The 14662-nt window shown below is 56.9% G+C and overlaps 3 protein-coding genes across 3 annotated transcripts in view; 2 read left to right on the top strand and 1 right to left on the bottom strand.

The window, feature by feature from the left end:
- The window catches only part of PTSG_09719 (uncharacterized protein), a gene marked incomplete at its 3' end in the record, with an annotated part of 2971 nt that extends 1634 nt beyond the window's left edge, over positions 1-1337 (bottom strand). Inside the window, exons 1-3 of the mRNA XM_004989017.1 lie at positions 1144-1337; positions 767-903; positions 6-616 (exon numbers count right to left, since the gene is read on the bottom strand). Of these exons, the coding sequence (XP_004989074.1) occupies positions 6-616; positions 767-903; positions 1144-1218 (823 nt within the window). The 5' untranslated portion in view covers positions 1219-1337. The remainder of the gene's footprint in view (positions 1-5; positions 617-766; positions 904-1143) is intronic.
- Positions 1338-1383: 46 nt separating this feature from the next.
- On the top strand, positions 1384-4299 carry PTSG_09718 (alpha-L-arabinofuranosidase B; the record flags this gene model as incomplete). Its single annotated transcript, XM_004989016.1, has 4 exons — positions 1384-1658; positions 1842-1993; positions 2265-3134; positions 3316-4299. The coding sequence occupies exons 1-4, from the start codon at positions 1391-1393 to the stop codon at positions 4297-4299; spliced, it is 2274 nt and encodes a 757-aa protein (XP_004989073.1). The 5' UTR covers positions 1384-1390.
- Positions 4300-4735: 436 nt separating this feature from the next.
- PTSG_09717 (uncharacterized protein) lies at positions 4736-14598 on the top strand. Its single transcript, XM_004989015.1, has 18 exons — positions 4736-5269; positions 5538-5684; positions 5839-5878; positions 6051-6175; positions 6381-6453; positions 6697-7034; positions 7323-7397; positions 7657-7794; positions 8086-8219; positions 8451-8574; positions 8916-8970; positions 9125-9188; positions 9373-9560; positions 9879-9994; positions 10137-10248; positions 10476-10895; positions 11215-11966; positions 12235-14598. Exons 1-18 carry the CDS (start codon positions 5045-5047, stop codon positions 14440-14442), a joined length of 5334 nt encoding a protein of 1777 aa, XP_004989072.1. The 5' UTR covers positions 4736-5044; the 3' UTR covers positions 14443-14598.
- Positions 14599-14662: the final 64 nt, after the last annotated feature.

Genomic DNA, 14662 nt, shown 5'->3' with positions numbered 1-14662 from the left:
CGTACAAGTGGCGGTGTCGTCGCCGGGCAAGTAGTATCCGTCTGGACAGGCAAAGTTGACGAGCGTGCCCGGGACGTACTCAATCACATCCGGTTGAACAGAGGTGGCGATGGTGATTGTGACACCCTCCATGACAACGGGGTCCGGGCACACGCCGCTCGTCGGGTAGCACGTACCGTCCACCTTGGCATATGCTGCAATGTTGGTGCAGCCGGCAAAGGTGTCGAGGACGGGTTGCAGCGCCTGCAGCTGCATCTCCAGTGCTTGCATGCGCGGCACGAGCTGATCCGTGATGGCAGTGACCTGACCAGACAGGTCGTTAATGGCAGACCGCTGATCGGAGAGCTCGCTGTCCACGGATGCGCGCAGCTGAGACATGGTGGCGGTGATGTTGGCGCGCAGGCTGTGTATGTCCTCGCCCACGGCCGTCGCCAGGGTCTGCGTCTTGGTGTTGATGGTGGATGTCAGCTCGGCCTCGAGGGCAGCGATGGACGTGTTGGTGCGGCGGCCCAAGTCGTCACCACGCTCACGCAGCCTCTCGACGGCGCTGGTCATGGCATCGACGGTGGCATTCAGTCGCCAGTCGGTCTTGTCCTGACGCTCCTCCAGCGGTGTCCTGCACGCACAACACGATGCGAAGCGCATTTGCAGCATATGCACACACGTTGCATTAAGTCGCAGTCCATTGCATCGGCAAGCAAGGTAAGAGTGCACGCACGAACATGAACACCCGGCAATCAAACGTAAGCACGCAGCTTCCACTCACACGCGCCGCAGCAGTTGTAGGAGGTCAAGGCGTGTGGACTCGCCCGAGCCTGAGTGCTCCACGGCATAGACTGCGTTTCCTTGCTGCACATGGATTTCCAAGCTGCCATTCACGGCGCGCATCTCCGGCTCTGGCGCCTACACGCATGTTGTGTGTGAGTGCGTGAGTGAGTGTTTGCGTGAGTGAGTGTGTGTGCGTGTTTGCGTGTGAGTGAGTGAGTGTGTGTGTGTGTGTGAGTGTGTGTGTGTGTGAGTGTGTGTGTGTGTGTGTGTGTGTGAACGTGTGTTTCGGTTGTTGTTGTGTCAAAACGGCTCTGCTGCAAGACGCGCTTCATTCAAAACACCACGAAGCAAAGTGCATGTTTTTAGATTACATACCGCATTCTGAGCGTTGACACAAAAGGCGCACGCCACCAGCACTGCCAGTGCCAGCATCGTCATGTCACAGGTCATCGATGACACGGTTGGTCGACGGAAGTCTGAGACAGGAGTGAGGAGTGGGTGCGAGTTGCTCCAATCCACAACAATCCAAGCCGCACGACAGCACGGGCAATGAGCGTTTTGGCTGGCTGTTTTGCGGATAAATGGCAATGTCTTCGACCAATTCTCCACGACACAGCAAAAGATGTTTGTGTTTGTGTTTGTTGTGGCCCTTCTTGCTGCAGCGACAGTGGCAGTGTCAGTCTCGTCATCATCCTCATCGTCGTTTGTGGTGGATGTGTGCGTGGGCTGTGAACAGCAGCGAGGGTTTGGTGGGTTTGGCACATCCTTGTGCTGGTGGGCAAACGGCGTGGGACGATGGACAAACACGACGGCGTTCGAGGACGTCATGCAGCTCCTCTTCTCTGACACGCGTGGCCTGGGACTCTCCACCGTCAGATACAACATTGGAGGTGTGCGCTTTGTGTGCTTTGTTGTGTCAATGTGTGTGAATGCGTGTGTGAGCAAATATGTTCTCTCTCTGCCTCTGCCTCTCTCTCTCCCTCTGTCAATCCCATGCGCGAAGCACTTGATTCCTTGGCTACACTACGACACTCATTCGTCACGTTACCACCAATGCGTGTTACACCACACAGGGGGTGAGAATCCACAGAATGCACACTTCTTGCGGCCGGGTGCGCTTGTGCGCGGCTATCAGGGCGCAGATGGTACCTTTGATTGGGGTGCAGACTATCCGCAACGCCGCGTTCTCTATGCCGCCCTCAACGGTAGCGTCCGTCAGGTGCAGGTGAGATTCTTGTGCCTGGGGGTGCGCTCATGGGGCTGCTTCAGATCGGGTGTTGGTGTTGGACAGAAGCGTACCATCCCACGCACTTCATTCAGCGTGCGAACTACGTCGCTGTTTCACACGTGTTTGCTTCTCCCACCCACACACATACTCACGAGCACACGCACACACACACACACACATTTGCACACACACACACGCACATTTGTACACACACACACACACGCACACACGCACACACACACACACGCACACATTTGCACACACACAGGCGTTCAGCAACTCTCCTCCGTACTGGATGACAAAGTCCGGGAGCGCAACGGGCGCTGTGGGCGGCAGCAACAACCTTCGCGATGACATGTACGGCGCATTTGCAGCATATCTGGCCAACGTAACTGTTGCCCTCGCACACGGCCCGCCAGACCAAGCCCCTCGCTGTCAACAGCAGCCACCGTGGCAGCCGCTTGGGGACGCGCTTGTATCTGTGACGCCGCTCAACGAGCCCGTGTCATCGTGGTGGAAGTATGGCAACGATCAGGAAGGGTGCCACTTTGATCGCGACAAGCAGGCAGCCGTCATCGCAGCGCTGAGCAGTCAGCTCCGCGCCACAGCGCCAGCACCCAGCGCTGCTGGCGGGCGCGGTGTGGGCGTGTCTGGACCGGAGGAAAACTCCATCGACGACGCGCTGCTGTCCTTGCAGTCCTACCCTGCGGAGACGCTGGCCGGCATGGACCTGCTGACCACGCACACGTACAACGGCATTCGGCGCGAAGCGCTGGCAGCGTTTGCGCAGAAACACGGGAAACAGCTCTGGAACTCCGAGTATGGCACGGGATCAGGGCCGTTGCAGGGAGGACTGGAGCTTGCGTCACGCATCATCACGGACTTGCATCAGCTGAATGCTAGCGTGTGGACGTTGTGGCAGACCGTGGACCTAGACAACAGCCTGTCGCCGGATGGATGGGGCCTTCTCGCCGCTACCGTGCACGAGGAGAACCTCTATCAGATCGTCGCTAATCGCAGCCATGATGGCGACGATGGTGCTGATGGTGCGGGTGCATCGTGCTGTGTTGAAGTGGAGGGTGTTGCAGATGGCTCCAACATTACCTGCTCTCCCTGCGACGTCAACAACCCCAATCAGGTGTGTGTGTGTGTGTGTGTGTGTGTGTGTGTGTGTGTGTGTGTGTGTGTGTGTGTGTGTGTTTGTCAATGTTTGTATGTGCGCGCATGTTTGCACATTGTCATGCACGTTGCTGTGTGATCACCTGACTCAGCTGTGTATCTCCTATTTCCCTCGCCCAAACACTGGATACACTGGACAGGTGTTCTCGGTGGTTGATGGGCAGGTGCGCGCACACAACAGCTCTGGCCCTTGCATGGATGACTGGGGTCAGGGCATGCGTGCTGGTGACAGCGTGCGCGTGTACTCGTGCTGGGGAAGCGCAAACCAGCAGTGGGTGGTGGACGCAGCAACACGCCGTATCCGCCTCAACAGCACGGGCCTCTGCATTGACATGCGACCCACAACAGCAACTGCTGCAGATGCTACAGATGCCATTGCTTCTGCCACGACGACATCAAGGCCATCTGGCACGCGACCACAGCCAGCAACGTCATCAGGTGTGCCGTCGGCCACGCAACAACAACAACAACTGCAAGCAACCCTCGTGGCCTGTGATGCTGATGCGCACACTTCAGTGGCAGACACACCCACCACAGCTGCACCAACGACAGCCACGTCCGCACCCTCGTCGTCGTCGCCATCGTCAATTTTGTCTGCGACGCGTGTCTCCTCCCCGCGTTACACCTTCGCTTTGCGGTCAGTGCTGGACACCCCTGGTTATGAGCCACGGGACCGCGTGCGTGAGGCGTACCGCGTGCGAAAGCAGTACTACGCCTACAAGCAGTTCACGCGCGCCATTCCGCGCAACAGCACCTTGCTCCGCACCAACACGACCGCCAGTCGTGGCGACGGCGTTGTGCGCAGTGTTGCTGCGCGGTGGCCAAATGGGACTATCGCCGTCGTGCTCGTCAACACCGGCAAGGTGAACCAGACGGGCTCAGTCGTGTTGTCTGGCGGCAGCTGTTCCACCGCCTATGCCACTCTCACGGACGCCACGCACTCGTTCCAGCCCTGGCCAGTCTCCCTCACACACCACAGCACACCCACCAACAACCACCACAACAACAACCACAACAACCACAACACACCCTCTCACAACACCACAGCGCGTGTTGCTCTTCCGCCACAAGCCATCTTGTCCGTCTTCCTTTGCGGTGGCGGAGTTACGAACATTTGTAAATGATTTATGCTAAATTTCAGACGTGCAGTCAGGGTGTCGTTGTTGCACAACGCTCAAACGTGCGGTCAGTCCTTCGCACTTTGGGCGAGGCTGTCCTCCTCGCTCAATCATGATGATGCACTCACTCAACCCAAAACAAGCAATCGATTGCCATCATCTCACACGAACAACATGCAGATACATACCTTCGAGAAGGGAAAAGGGGTGTGTGCGCGCGACAACGATGATGATGTTTAGACCTAGGCACGCGAATGTGTGTTGCTGCAGCGAAGTGGCGAACCGTTGTTGCAGGGGTTTGCTTCATCCCAACAGCCCACAACCCTGACGGACTTGAAGGATATCGCGACACGACACAACACAACACAAACCAAAGCACGCATAGCTGAAGGCGTTGTCTGTGTGTCGAAGAAGTGAGTGGATGCGTCTGCAGTCATCCTCATCCACCACCCCAATACGCATAGCATCGCCGCATCGTCCTGAGTTGCTCGTGGCCACTTTCTTCGGAACAGGTACAGCAGGTCGTCTCCTGTCAGCGAGCGAGCAAGACGCAACCGTCCCTCATTCATCACCACCAGGGCCGTGGTTCATTCTTGCTCACAAGCGAAGCGCACGTCTCGCTTATTGCAACAACAACCACCACCACCACCACAACAACAATAACAACAGCAGCAGCAGCAACCACCACCACAACACACACGCACATAGCAGAGCGCAATAGCCGGAAGTTAGCAAGCAAGAGGGAGGCGCCATGATTGCTCCCGCAGCGCTGCTTGGGTTGGTGGTGCTCGCGACGGTGTTGGCTGTGGGCACGACAGCAGCAGCAGCAAGTAGCAGCAGCACCACCACCGCCACTGTGCCGCTGTTTGAGGCTAGCTTGGCCCCAGCTGATGATGTCACCAGCAGCCACCTCCTCATCCCAGGCGTCAACGCCTCCATCGCCGCACTTGACCAGTCTTCCCTGTATCGGGCAACGGTGCGTCTTCGTGTTGTGTGTTGTGTGTGTGTGTGTGTGTGTGTTGTGTGTGTGTGTGTGTGTGTTGTGTGTGTGTGTGTGTTGTGTGTGTGTGTGTGTGTGAAGCCGTGTGAAAACGTGTGTGGAGTCGTGGCGGTGCATCCGTTTGCATTGCTGTGACTCCAACACCCCCCCCCCCCACAACACCCTGCCTCCATCAACGCCTGCATTCATCTCCTCACGCACACCCTCACCCCACCCTCCAATTCACTGCGTCCCTGCTTGGCAGGTTGATGCAACTGGGCTGCTGGCTGTAACCACAACACGTGCAAGCAACGGCCTCAGCATACAAGGCGAAGCCCTGGCAGAGGTGCAGGCCGTGGTGGACGTCCAATACATGGACAACATCACCCTCGCCCTGACTGCATCCACGCTGGTGCGACTGCGTCTGCTCCTCTGTGTGTGTGTGTGTGTGTGTGTGTGTGTGTGTGTGTGTGCGTGTGTGTGCGTGTGTGTGTGTGTGGTGAGCGAACAAGTTTAAACTCTGTTGTCTCACGCTTCTTTGCATTGTGCCTTTCCGCGATGAACAGACGAATCATTCTGTCACCTGGGAACTCGTGGCCGTCTTCGGTAAGCACACACAAGCACACAGGAGATGAAGAACACGTTCATGAGCGCACACATGTTGACATACACACACGCGCGCACACACGCACATACACGCACGCACGCACGCACACGACACACTCACATAACACACACACACACACACCCTCATCGCTCGCATCCCATCCATACACAGATGATGGGGGTGCGTATCGGGCTGCCAACGGGTCGCTGTTGGGCGAACAGGCGACGACCGTCACTACAACGCTCGCGCTCAACGCCAACGCGTTCGCAGCAGCAAACCTCTTCTGGAGGCTCCAGGTGAGAAGGAGGAAAAGTGTGTGGTTTTGTGTGTGTGTGTGTGTGTGTCTGTCTGTGTGTCTGCTTTGTGTGTGTGCGCATCTCTGTCAATGACAGGGTGCCTTGTGCTCTGCGCGTGTGTGTGGGTATGTTGAACTGACGTTGAGAAGCGCAAAACCACCATTCATGACTGCTTCACCAATCCACCGACTTGTTTGGCCGACAGACGACCAACGCATCGAGCCATGTGGTCTTGCACAACATCACTGCATCTGCGGTTGATGTCGCTCTCAATCGCGGTGAGAACCAACGGCGTTGTTGTGCTGTTGTGCTGTTGTGCTGTTGGTCGACTTGTGTGAGCGCATCACTCGCACATGCGCGCAACTATACACGCGCACACATGTGCACACACACACACGCACACACACACACACACACTCCAGCTCACAAACACTTGCGCGCACAACTTGCTCACACACAACCACGCGCACTTGCGCACGCCACCACACCCACCATCACCACCGCCAAAACGACGACGACAGATTACCGCGCACTGCATGCTGTGCGTCAGGTGAACATCACAGGGCTGCCCAGTGGTGCCGGCACGACAGCGAGTGGGATCACAGATGCCGGCGTTTGCGCGCTGCTCTGTGAGGGCGATATCACATGCTCCGTTGCCGTGCATGACGCATCTACCGCAGAGTGCACGACGTACACCACGCCCGCGCTCACGTGGGGCGCGACGACGGGTGCAGCAACCACTGGCGTGAGCGTGTTCATGCGTGAGATTGCTGGTCGTGTAGCCACGGTGAACACGACGCACCGGCACACTGCAGATGTGTCGCGACGAGACATCGAAGCCCTCGCCCAGCCGCTCCAGGTTGCTATTGGTGCTGCGTTGTGTGCATGCGCTGTGTGTGTGTGTGTGTGTGTGGTGGTGGTGGTGTTGGTGGTGTGTGTGTGTGTGTGTGTGTGTGTGTGTGTGTGTGTGTGTGTGCGTGTGTGTGTGTGTGTGCGTGTGTGTGTGGTGTGGTGTGTGCGTGTGTTGTGTGTGCGAAGTTTTCAACTTGCGTACTGGCGCACCCCAAGTGCCACGTCTGCTGTGTTTCTCACCCCATACCCCACACCCCTCCCTTCTCTGTTTTCGTGTATTTTTTTTTTTCTTCAGCTGTCTGGTGTGCCTGCAACGGCAACGCTCAACGACATCACTCTCCCCATCGTGTTTCTTGAAGCAGATACCAACGTAGGACGATTGTGTCCGAAAACATGTGTTCGCTGCACATTCATCGCACACACACACGCACACACACGTACACACACACACACACACACACGCGTTCATGCTGAAACAAACATGTTCCCCATCCTCGCTTGCTCGGCACCCTTCTACAACCCTCACGCACCGTTCCCCGACGCACACCTTCCACACGCCACTTCCATGCACTGTTTTCACCCTTCGTCTCCCCCCCCCCCTCTTTTCCTTTCCCCCAACGCATCGCCAGGCGTGTGCTGCTGCCAGCGTGAACGTGACCGTGTTTAGCACATCTGCTGTGGACTTCTCGCCATCAACACTCTCATCGTCGTCCATCATCGGAGATCGTGTTGCCTCCGCCTCGGCAACGGCTGCCACCGTTCCAACGGTACGAGACTGTACCTTGCGTGGTTTGTTGTTTTGTTGCTTTGTGTGTGCGTGTGTGTCTATGTGTCTGTGTGTCTGTGTGTGTGTGTGTGTGTGTGTCTGTGTTTCTGTGGGTGTGCCTGTGTGCCTGCGTGTGTGTGTGTGTGTGTCTGCGTTTGTGTGTATGTGTATGTGACTGTGTCTGTGCCTGTGTGTGTCTGTGTTCCCATGGTTGGTCTGTCTCATGCAAGTCCTGCACGTCCTGATCTCGCGCTGCCGCCGACGCTTCTCATTCATCCGTGCGTGCCTTTAGATTGCTGCGGACGACGAAGAGAATGTTCTCTTGGCGCCAAATTGGTGGACGGGTGTTCCGCTGTTTTGGGATGCCGATGCTCCAGTCCCCTCCATCGCCAACCTCGACACCCTCCTCGTCGTGCTCCACACAAGGTACGCACCGCCTTCATCTGCCAGCGATGTGTGTACGTATGTGTGTGTTTACGTGTGTGTGTACGTATGTGTGTGTATGTGTGTGTTTACGTGTGTGTGTCGACGTGTGCGTGTCTCGTATGCGTGCTTACAGGCTGTGCGTGTGTGTGCGTCACCGTGGCTCCAACCCACTCTTTACCGCTCCTGTGAACTTAGCACCTCACATCACCACCTCTTCCTGCATCCCAACAGCCTGCCCGCTGGCTGCCGTGCTGTGACGTTTGCTGCAAGCGAAGCCAACGCCACGCATCACGCCGCCTTTGTTGTTGACGGTGCACCCGATTTTACGTCAAACACGCTCACCTTCACCGGACAGGTGTGGGCATGATGTTGCTGGTGTGCTCGTGTGTGTGTGTGTGTGTGTGTGTGTGTGTGTGTGTGTGTGTGTGTGTGTGTGTGTGTGACTGTGTGTGTGACTGTGTGTGTGACTGTGTGTGTGTGTGTGCGGGTGTGTGTGTGACTGTGTGTGTGTGTGCGGGTGTGTGTGACTGTGTGCGTGTATGTGCCTGTGTGTGTGCCTGTGCCTGTGTGTGTGCCTGTGTGTGTGTGTGTGTGTGTGTGTGGTTGTGTGTTCTGTTTCTGTCTGTCTTTCGTTCCACCTGTTTTGCCCCTCTCACCGCCTTCCCCTATGCTCACTGTCATGGCCTGCATCACCAGACGCCCAGCACGACGCTCGCACTTGAGGTGTCGTTCTCCGCTACCGCAACCGATGGTGAGAACACACAAACGTCTGACACACACGCTTGTACGCACACTCATATGTGCAAACACGCCAACACACTGAAACACACACACGCAAACATAAACACACCATGCTCTCACACACCATGCACATACACGCGTTCTCCGTTGTGTTGTGTTGCCAGTGCTGTCCACGACGGATCCTGAGGATCACTGCACGCAGTTCACCTCCAAATCAAACTGCGACGCGTAAGTGGTGTGATGTTGCTGTTGCCAGTTATGAATGGCTGCTGAGTGCATAGCATTGCGCCACCCGTTGCCTTTCGTTCCGCTGTTTGTGTGAGTACTGTTCTTTCCGTTCATCTCACCTCATACACGCACGACACACGCGTGTGCACACACACACACACAACACACACCTTTTGTCTCGCAGGTCGCAGGCGTGTGCGTGGTATGGGTGCCGGCCAACACTGCTCAACTTTTGCGGTGGCATCTCCGACGAACAGACGTGCGAGCAGGAATCATCCTGCGCATATGATTACGAGGACAACAAGTGCTTTGTGCGAGAGGACGCTGTGTGCACCCTCCTCAGCTGCCCAATTCTCGTCTGTCAATCCTTCAGTGAGTTGCTTGTTTGTTTGTTTGTGTGTGTGTGTGTGTGTGTGTGTGTGTGTGTGTGTGTATGCGTTCATGTTTGTGTACGCGCGATGCGTGTGCACGTGTGTGTGTGCACATGTGTGTGTGTGTGTGTGTACGTGTGCATGACTGTTTTGGACTTCACTCGCCACAACACACACACACATCCACACACATTACCACCTGCTGCACCAACTGCCCCGCGCTGACCCAACTGCTCACGTCATTACCTGTCTCCTCTTCTCGCTGTTCTATAATTCCACGACTGCTTTTTCCGCCACTTTGCTCTCCCCACCACACCAGCGGCATGCCTGCCTGTGGCGGAGGCGTTTACATGCAGATCCGCCGTCTCACAGGAATGCAATGACCACACGGGCTGCAGCGCTTCCATCGATTGCATTGCGCAACAAGTGGCAGAGGTGAGCACACATGCACACACATGCTCGCACGGGATACGCACGCAAATCACACCTTGTCCTTTACACATCACGCCCTGTTGTTTCCAACGCACGCTTCTTCTCACCAATGTCCTCCCTCTGCAACACTTTCACAACACGCCAGTGTGGGGCGACGAGTGAGTGCTTGAGTGTGTGCCCGTTTCATCTCCTCCAATCTGATGCGCACGTGGCGGAGGTGCAGCAATTTACGTCGTGCCTGCAAAACGCAGACCAAGGTGTGGACGCTTGAACTGTATGCAAGCGAGCAGTGTCGCCATGCGTTGTCAACACCCAACACAAAAAAAGCCAAGGTCGCTGATGTCATCAACATCACCATCGAATCTCACACTGTCACACACACACACACACGTACACACACACACACACCTACACACATACGCACATACATCATACGCACGCACACACATACATCACGCACATATGCACTGCGCATTCGCACCAGTTGATGGTGGGCTGTTGGGGGCGCTGGTGGGACTGCTGGTGGGTGTTCTGGATCTTCTGCTGGGCACGCTGCTGCTGGGCACAACGCAGGTGCTGCTTGGTGCCGTCACAGCGGTGCAGCACACGCTTCTCCCCGCCGTAAATGTGTTGGGCGCCATCCTGTCCATCGACATCTTGGGCGTTGTTGTGTCGGTCGTGACGCAGGCGGTTGCCATCATCACGTCCATCCCAGCCATTGTGCCATCCCTCCTTCCCGATCTGTCATCGTCTGCTTGCACGGCTGAGATGCTGGACGGCATTGCATGGCCCAATGCCACAGGTGCTGTTGCTGTTGCACCCTGCCCCAGCACCCCTGGCGCTGTTGCCTACCGCTACTGCTGCGAGTCGTCCTCGCCTCTCGGCCTCCTCGGTGCTCTCACAGGTGCGCACACAGTGTGCTATTTGCTTTTACGTGCGTGCTTGTGCTTGTGTGCACGCGTCTGTGTGTGTTCTTGTGTGTGCCTGTGTGTACTTGTGTGTGCTTGTGTGTATTTGTGTCTGCGTGTGTATGTGCACCTACTGGTATGTGTGTTGAACGCATTTGTTCCCACTTGTTTGCCTGTGTGTGGTTGCGCATGTGCGTCCATCAAACAACCCACGTTCGCTTTGATTGCCCGCCCTTCACACTCGTTCTTCTTCTCACCCCCCCCCCACACACACACACACGGCCACCACCGTCTCCGTCACCATGTCGTCATTAGGCTCCTGCGGTACACCGGGCTGGCTCGATCCAGACGTGAGCCAATGCAACATCACGTCGTCGTCATCGTCGTGGTCGTGGCCATCGGGCGGTCTCTTTGGCCTTGGGCTTCTCGACAACTTGCAGTCCACCGTCACAGCAACCATCGTCGACACGACAAGCGCCATCGACGCTGTGCTTGACATTACCGGTGTGCTGCAGCAGACTGCAAGCGCATTTGTCACGTCCGCGCTAACAGGCATCACCAGTGTCGGTGGTGGCGGCGGTCTCGGCGGCGTGCTGAATTTGGTGCAGAGCGCATACACAGGCCTTGTGGCACAAACGCTCGAGCTTGCCTTCTCCACCATCAGCACCGTCGTGACGCAGGGCCTGTCGCTGACCACAAATGTCGTGGATACGCTGCTCGGTGGTGTGGCGAGCGTCCTGCAGTCACTCGACCTGGCCGGTGTCCTGGCGACGGTGCAAGACCTGTCGTCAGCTGTGCTGTCGCTGTTGGGGTCGACAATCCAACAGCTCATCACCATCGTGTCATCGCCGCTGCCGTTGCTGAACACGCTGCTCTCGCTCGTGCATGCGTCAACTGGTATCCTGACCAGTGTGTTGGCTCGCATCACCGACCTCAGCACCAGCCAGTACTTCCTCAATCTTATTTCCACCAACGACACCATCAGCATTGACACCACCAGCGCAGCTGTACTTGCAAGTGGCCTCACTCCATCCTACCTCCAGAACACCGTCACCATCCCTGCTGAGGTTTGTTTGTTTGTTTGTTTGTTTGTTTGTTTGTTTGTTTGTTTGTCTGTTTGTCTGTTTGTTTGTTTGTTTGTTTGTTTGTTTGTGTGTGTGTGTTTGTTTGTTTGTTTGTTTGTTTGTGTGTGTGTGTGTGCATGTACACATCAACTTGTATTTCAGTGTCCGCGCCTTTTCCGTTTGCGTGGCAGCATGCGCGCGGTCACAACACCGACTCACCCATTGCTTCCTCCTCTTCCCTCGCCCTCCTCTGCCTGCTTGCCCGCATCAGCTCTCGCGCCTAGGACAAGCAACAGTGCTCGCACATTCACCGCTCGTCAACGTGTCCATCACCACCGTCAACAGCACCATCGCCAGCCCTCCCTGTGCCCTGTGCAGCGTGCGCGAGCAAGGCGCTGGCATCGTGTCAGATGTTGTTGACGTCACACTCGCCAGTGGGAGAAACTTCACGTGGCCATCAGTCAGCGGAGCAGGCAATGCCGGCACTCGTGACAGCGAGCCTGCGCGCTTGACAGTGGCCTTCAACATGTCCCATGCGATGGACCATCCTCGCTCCGACAACACGGACATTGTGCTGCGCACTGCCATGGCCACGGCCACAACGCTGTCCTCCCACCAGCTCCGCAACTCGAAACTGCGCACTCGCACGTACCTGCAGGCCATTGGCGGGCCTGTGCTTGAAGTCAAGATGACCCGCATCCCATCACTATCAGAATCATCATCAGCATCAGAATCATCATCGTCGTCGTCGCCGTCAGTTTCAGTGCCATTGCCTGCAGCAACAGATGAAGCGCCAAAGTTGTGTAAAGACCCTCTTCACGCTGGCAAGGGCGTGAGTGCGACCACCAACTGCCGCGCAAGCACAAGCGACAGCAGCGGAGGTGGTGATTCGGTGACTGTCACCTTCCAACTCGTCTGCCACTGGTGGGACCCATCAGCCAGGACATGGAACACAAGCGGATGCGCCACAGACATCTCCGATGACGGCAGTCGCGTCACGTGCACGTGCTCGCACACGACGTCGTATGCGGTGTTGATGAAGTCTGATGGCGTGTCCACCCTCAGCTCAACGGACACGCTCGCTCTCCAGCTCATCACATACGTTGGCTCCGGCTTCTCCGTTGCAGCACTTGTGCTCGCTGCACTCGTGTATGCGTACGTGTGGAACAAGCCCTTTGTCAAGGAACACCACCGCCTCGTCGTCGTGCTTGCTGTGATTCTTGTTGTTGGGCAGTGCCTGTTGCTGGTCATGCTGCTGACAAGTGGCTCTCTCACCGCAGGCAGCAGTAGCAGCAGCAGCAACGACGGCACCACGTCTTCGGCGACGGAGGCCTTCACGTTGGACAGCGCAGGTGGCAACAGCAGCGACGCAGCTTCAGCCGCCAGCAGTGGCAGCAGCAGCGACAGCAGCAGCAGCAGCAATGCGGGGTGTGTGGGCATGGCGTTTGCGCTACACTTTTCGCTGGTGCTCGGGTTTGCGTGGATGATTGTGATTGGCGTGAACATCTATCGCTCTTTCGTGGACATCATGGACCAGCAGCCCATCTCCATCCCCAGAGCGTTGCTTGCATGCATCCTGGCATCGGCTGCCGTCGCTGGCATCACGTACGCCGCCTCTCCCAGCACGTACACATCCACGGACTACTGCTGGCTGGACATGAACACGTCATCGCTGTACGGGTTTGCCGTACCACTCGGTGTCATGCTCGTGGTGAACACGTGCCTCATGGCCAGCAGCCTTCGCTCCATCTCCAAGGAGGCAACGACGCGTGTGCAGGCACGTGCAGGCTTCACCTTTGCTTGGATCCTTGGTCTGACGTGGGTGTTTGCCGCAATGGCCATTGTGGACGTGCACACGGTTGCCTGGCAATACCTCTTTGCAGTGTTCTCCGTACTGCAGGGCGTGTTCATCTTCGCCCACTACGTCGCCCTCTCAGAGCGCATGCGCGACGCCCTCTTCTCCTCGAGCGAGCAGCGGTTGCACACGCGCCAGCAGACCATGGCAAAGGTGCGCGCACACGGGCGCGGCAGCAACTCGCACACGCCGTCGTCGTACGGTGGGCGAACGACACGCCCGTCCACGTGTTCCACATCGTCCACCAACATTGCAACATCGAAGCCAACGCGCGAGTCCGCCGTTGGTGACCAGGGCCAGTACATTGAGATTATGTCGTCGTGCACAGAGGACACGGTGTTCACGGGGGCACCACCCTCGCCAGCCACCTGCCCATCATCGCCTCTCCCGTTCTCTCGACCAATGTCGCCCCTCTCTCCCATCTCTTCGTTCGCACCAGGTGCCCCCAACGGCATTCGTGCTGGTCGCGGCAGCAGTGACAGCATTGCCAGCAGCGTGGGCAGTAGCATCGGTACTAGTGGTGGTGGCGGTGGTGGTGGCGGTTTTGGTGGTGGGAAAGCGTTCAAGTTCCCCATGCGCCGTGCACACCGATCATACCTCAAGGCCATTGATGAGGAGGCATGAGCTGGCGCGGGGGTGTTGTTGGTGGTGGTGCTTTGTTGGCGAGTTGATGTTATTGGTGTTGTTGGTGATTGTGATCGTTGAGGCTGGTGGAGCAAACGTCGCCGTTTGTGCACGCGCACACATACACACACATACGCCACTGCTGCTATTGTTGTTTGCTCCATGCGAGTGCTCTGACAAATGTGTTGTATTAGATCTGTAGGTTGAGTGCACATGTGCA

The sequence above is a fragment of the Salpingoeca rosetta genome (genome assembly GCF_000188695.1).
Source record: "Salpingoeca rosetta unplaced genomic scaffold supercont1.31, whole genome shotgun sequence".
Taxonomy (NCBI): Eukaryota; class Choanoflagellata; order Craspedida; family Salpingoecidae; genus Salpingoeca; species Salpingoeca rosetta.
The sequence above is the reverse complement of the archived record's forward strand: the minus strand, read 5'-3'. Positions and strand labels throughout refer to the sequence as shown.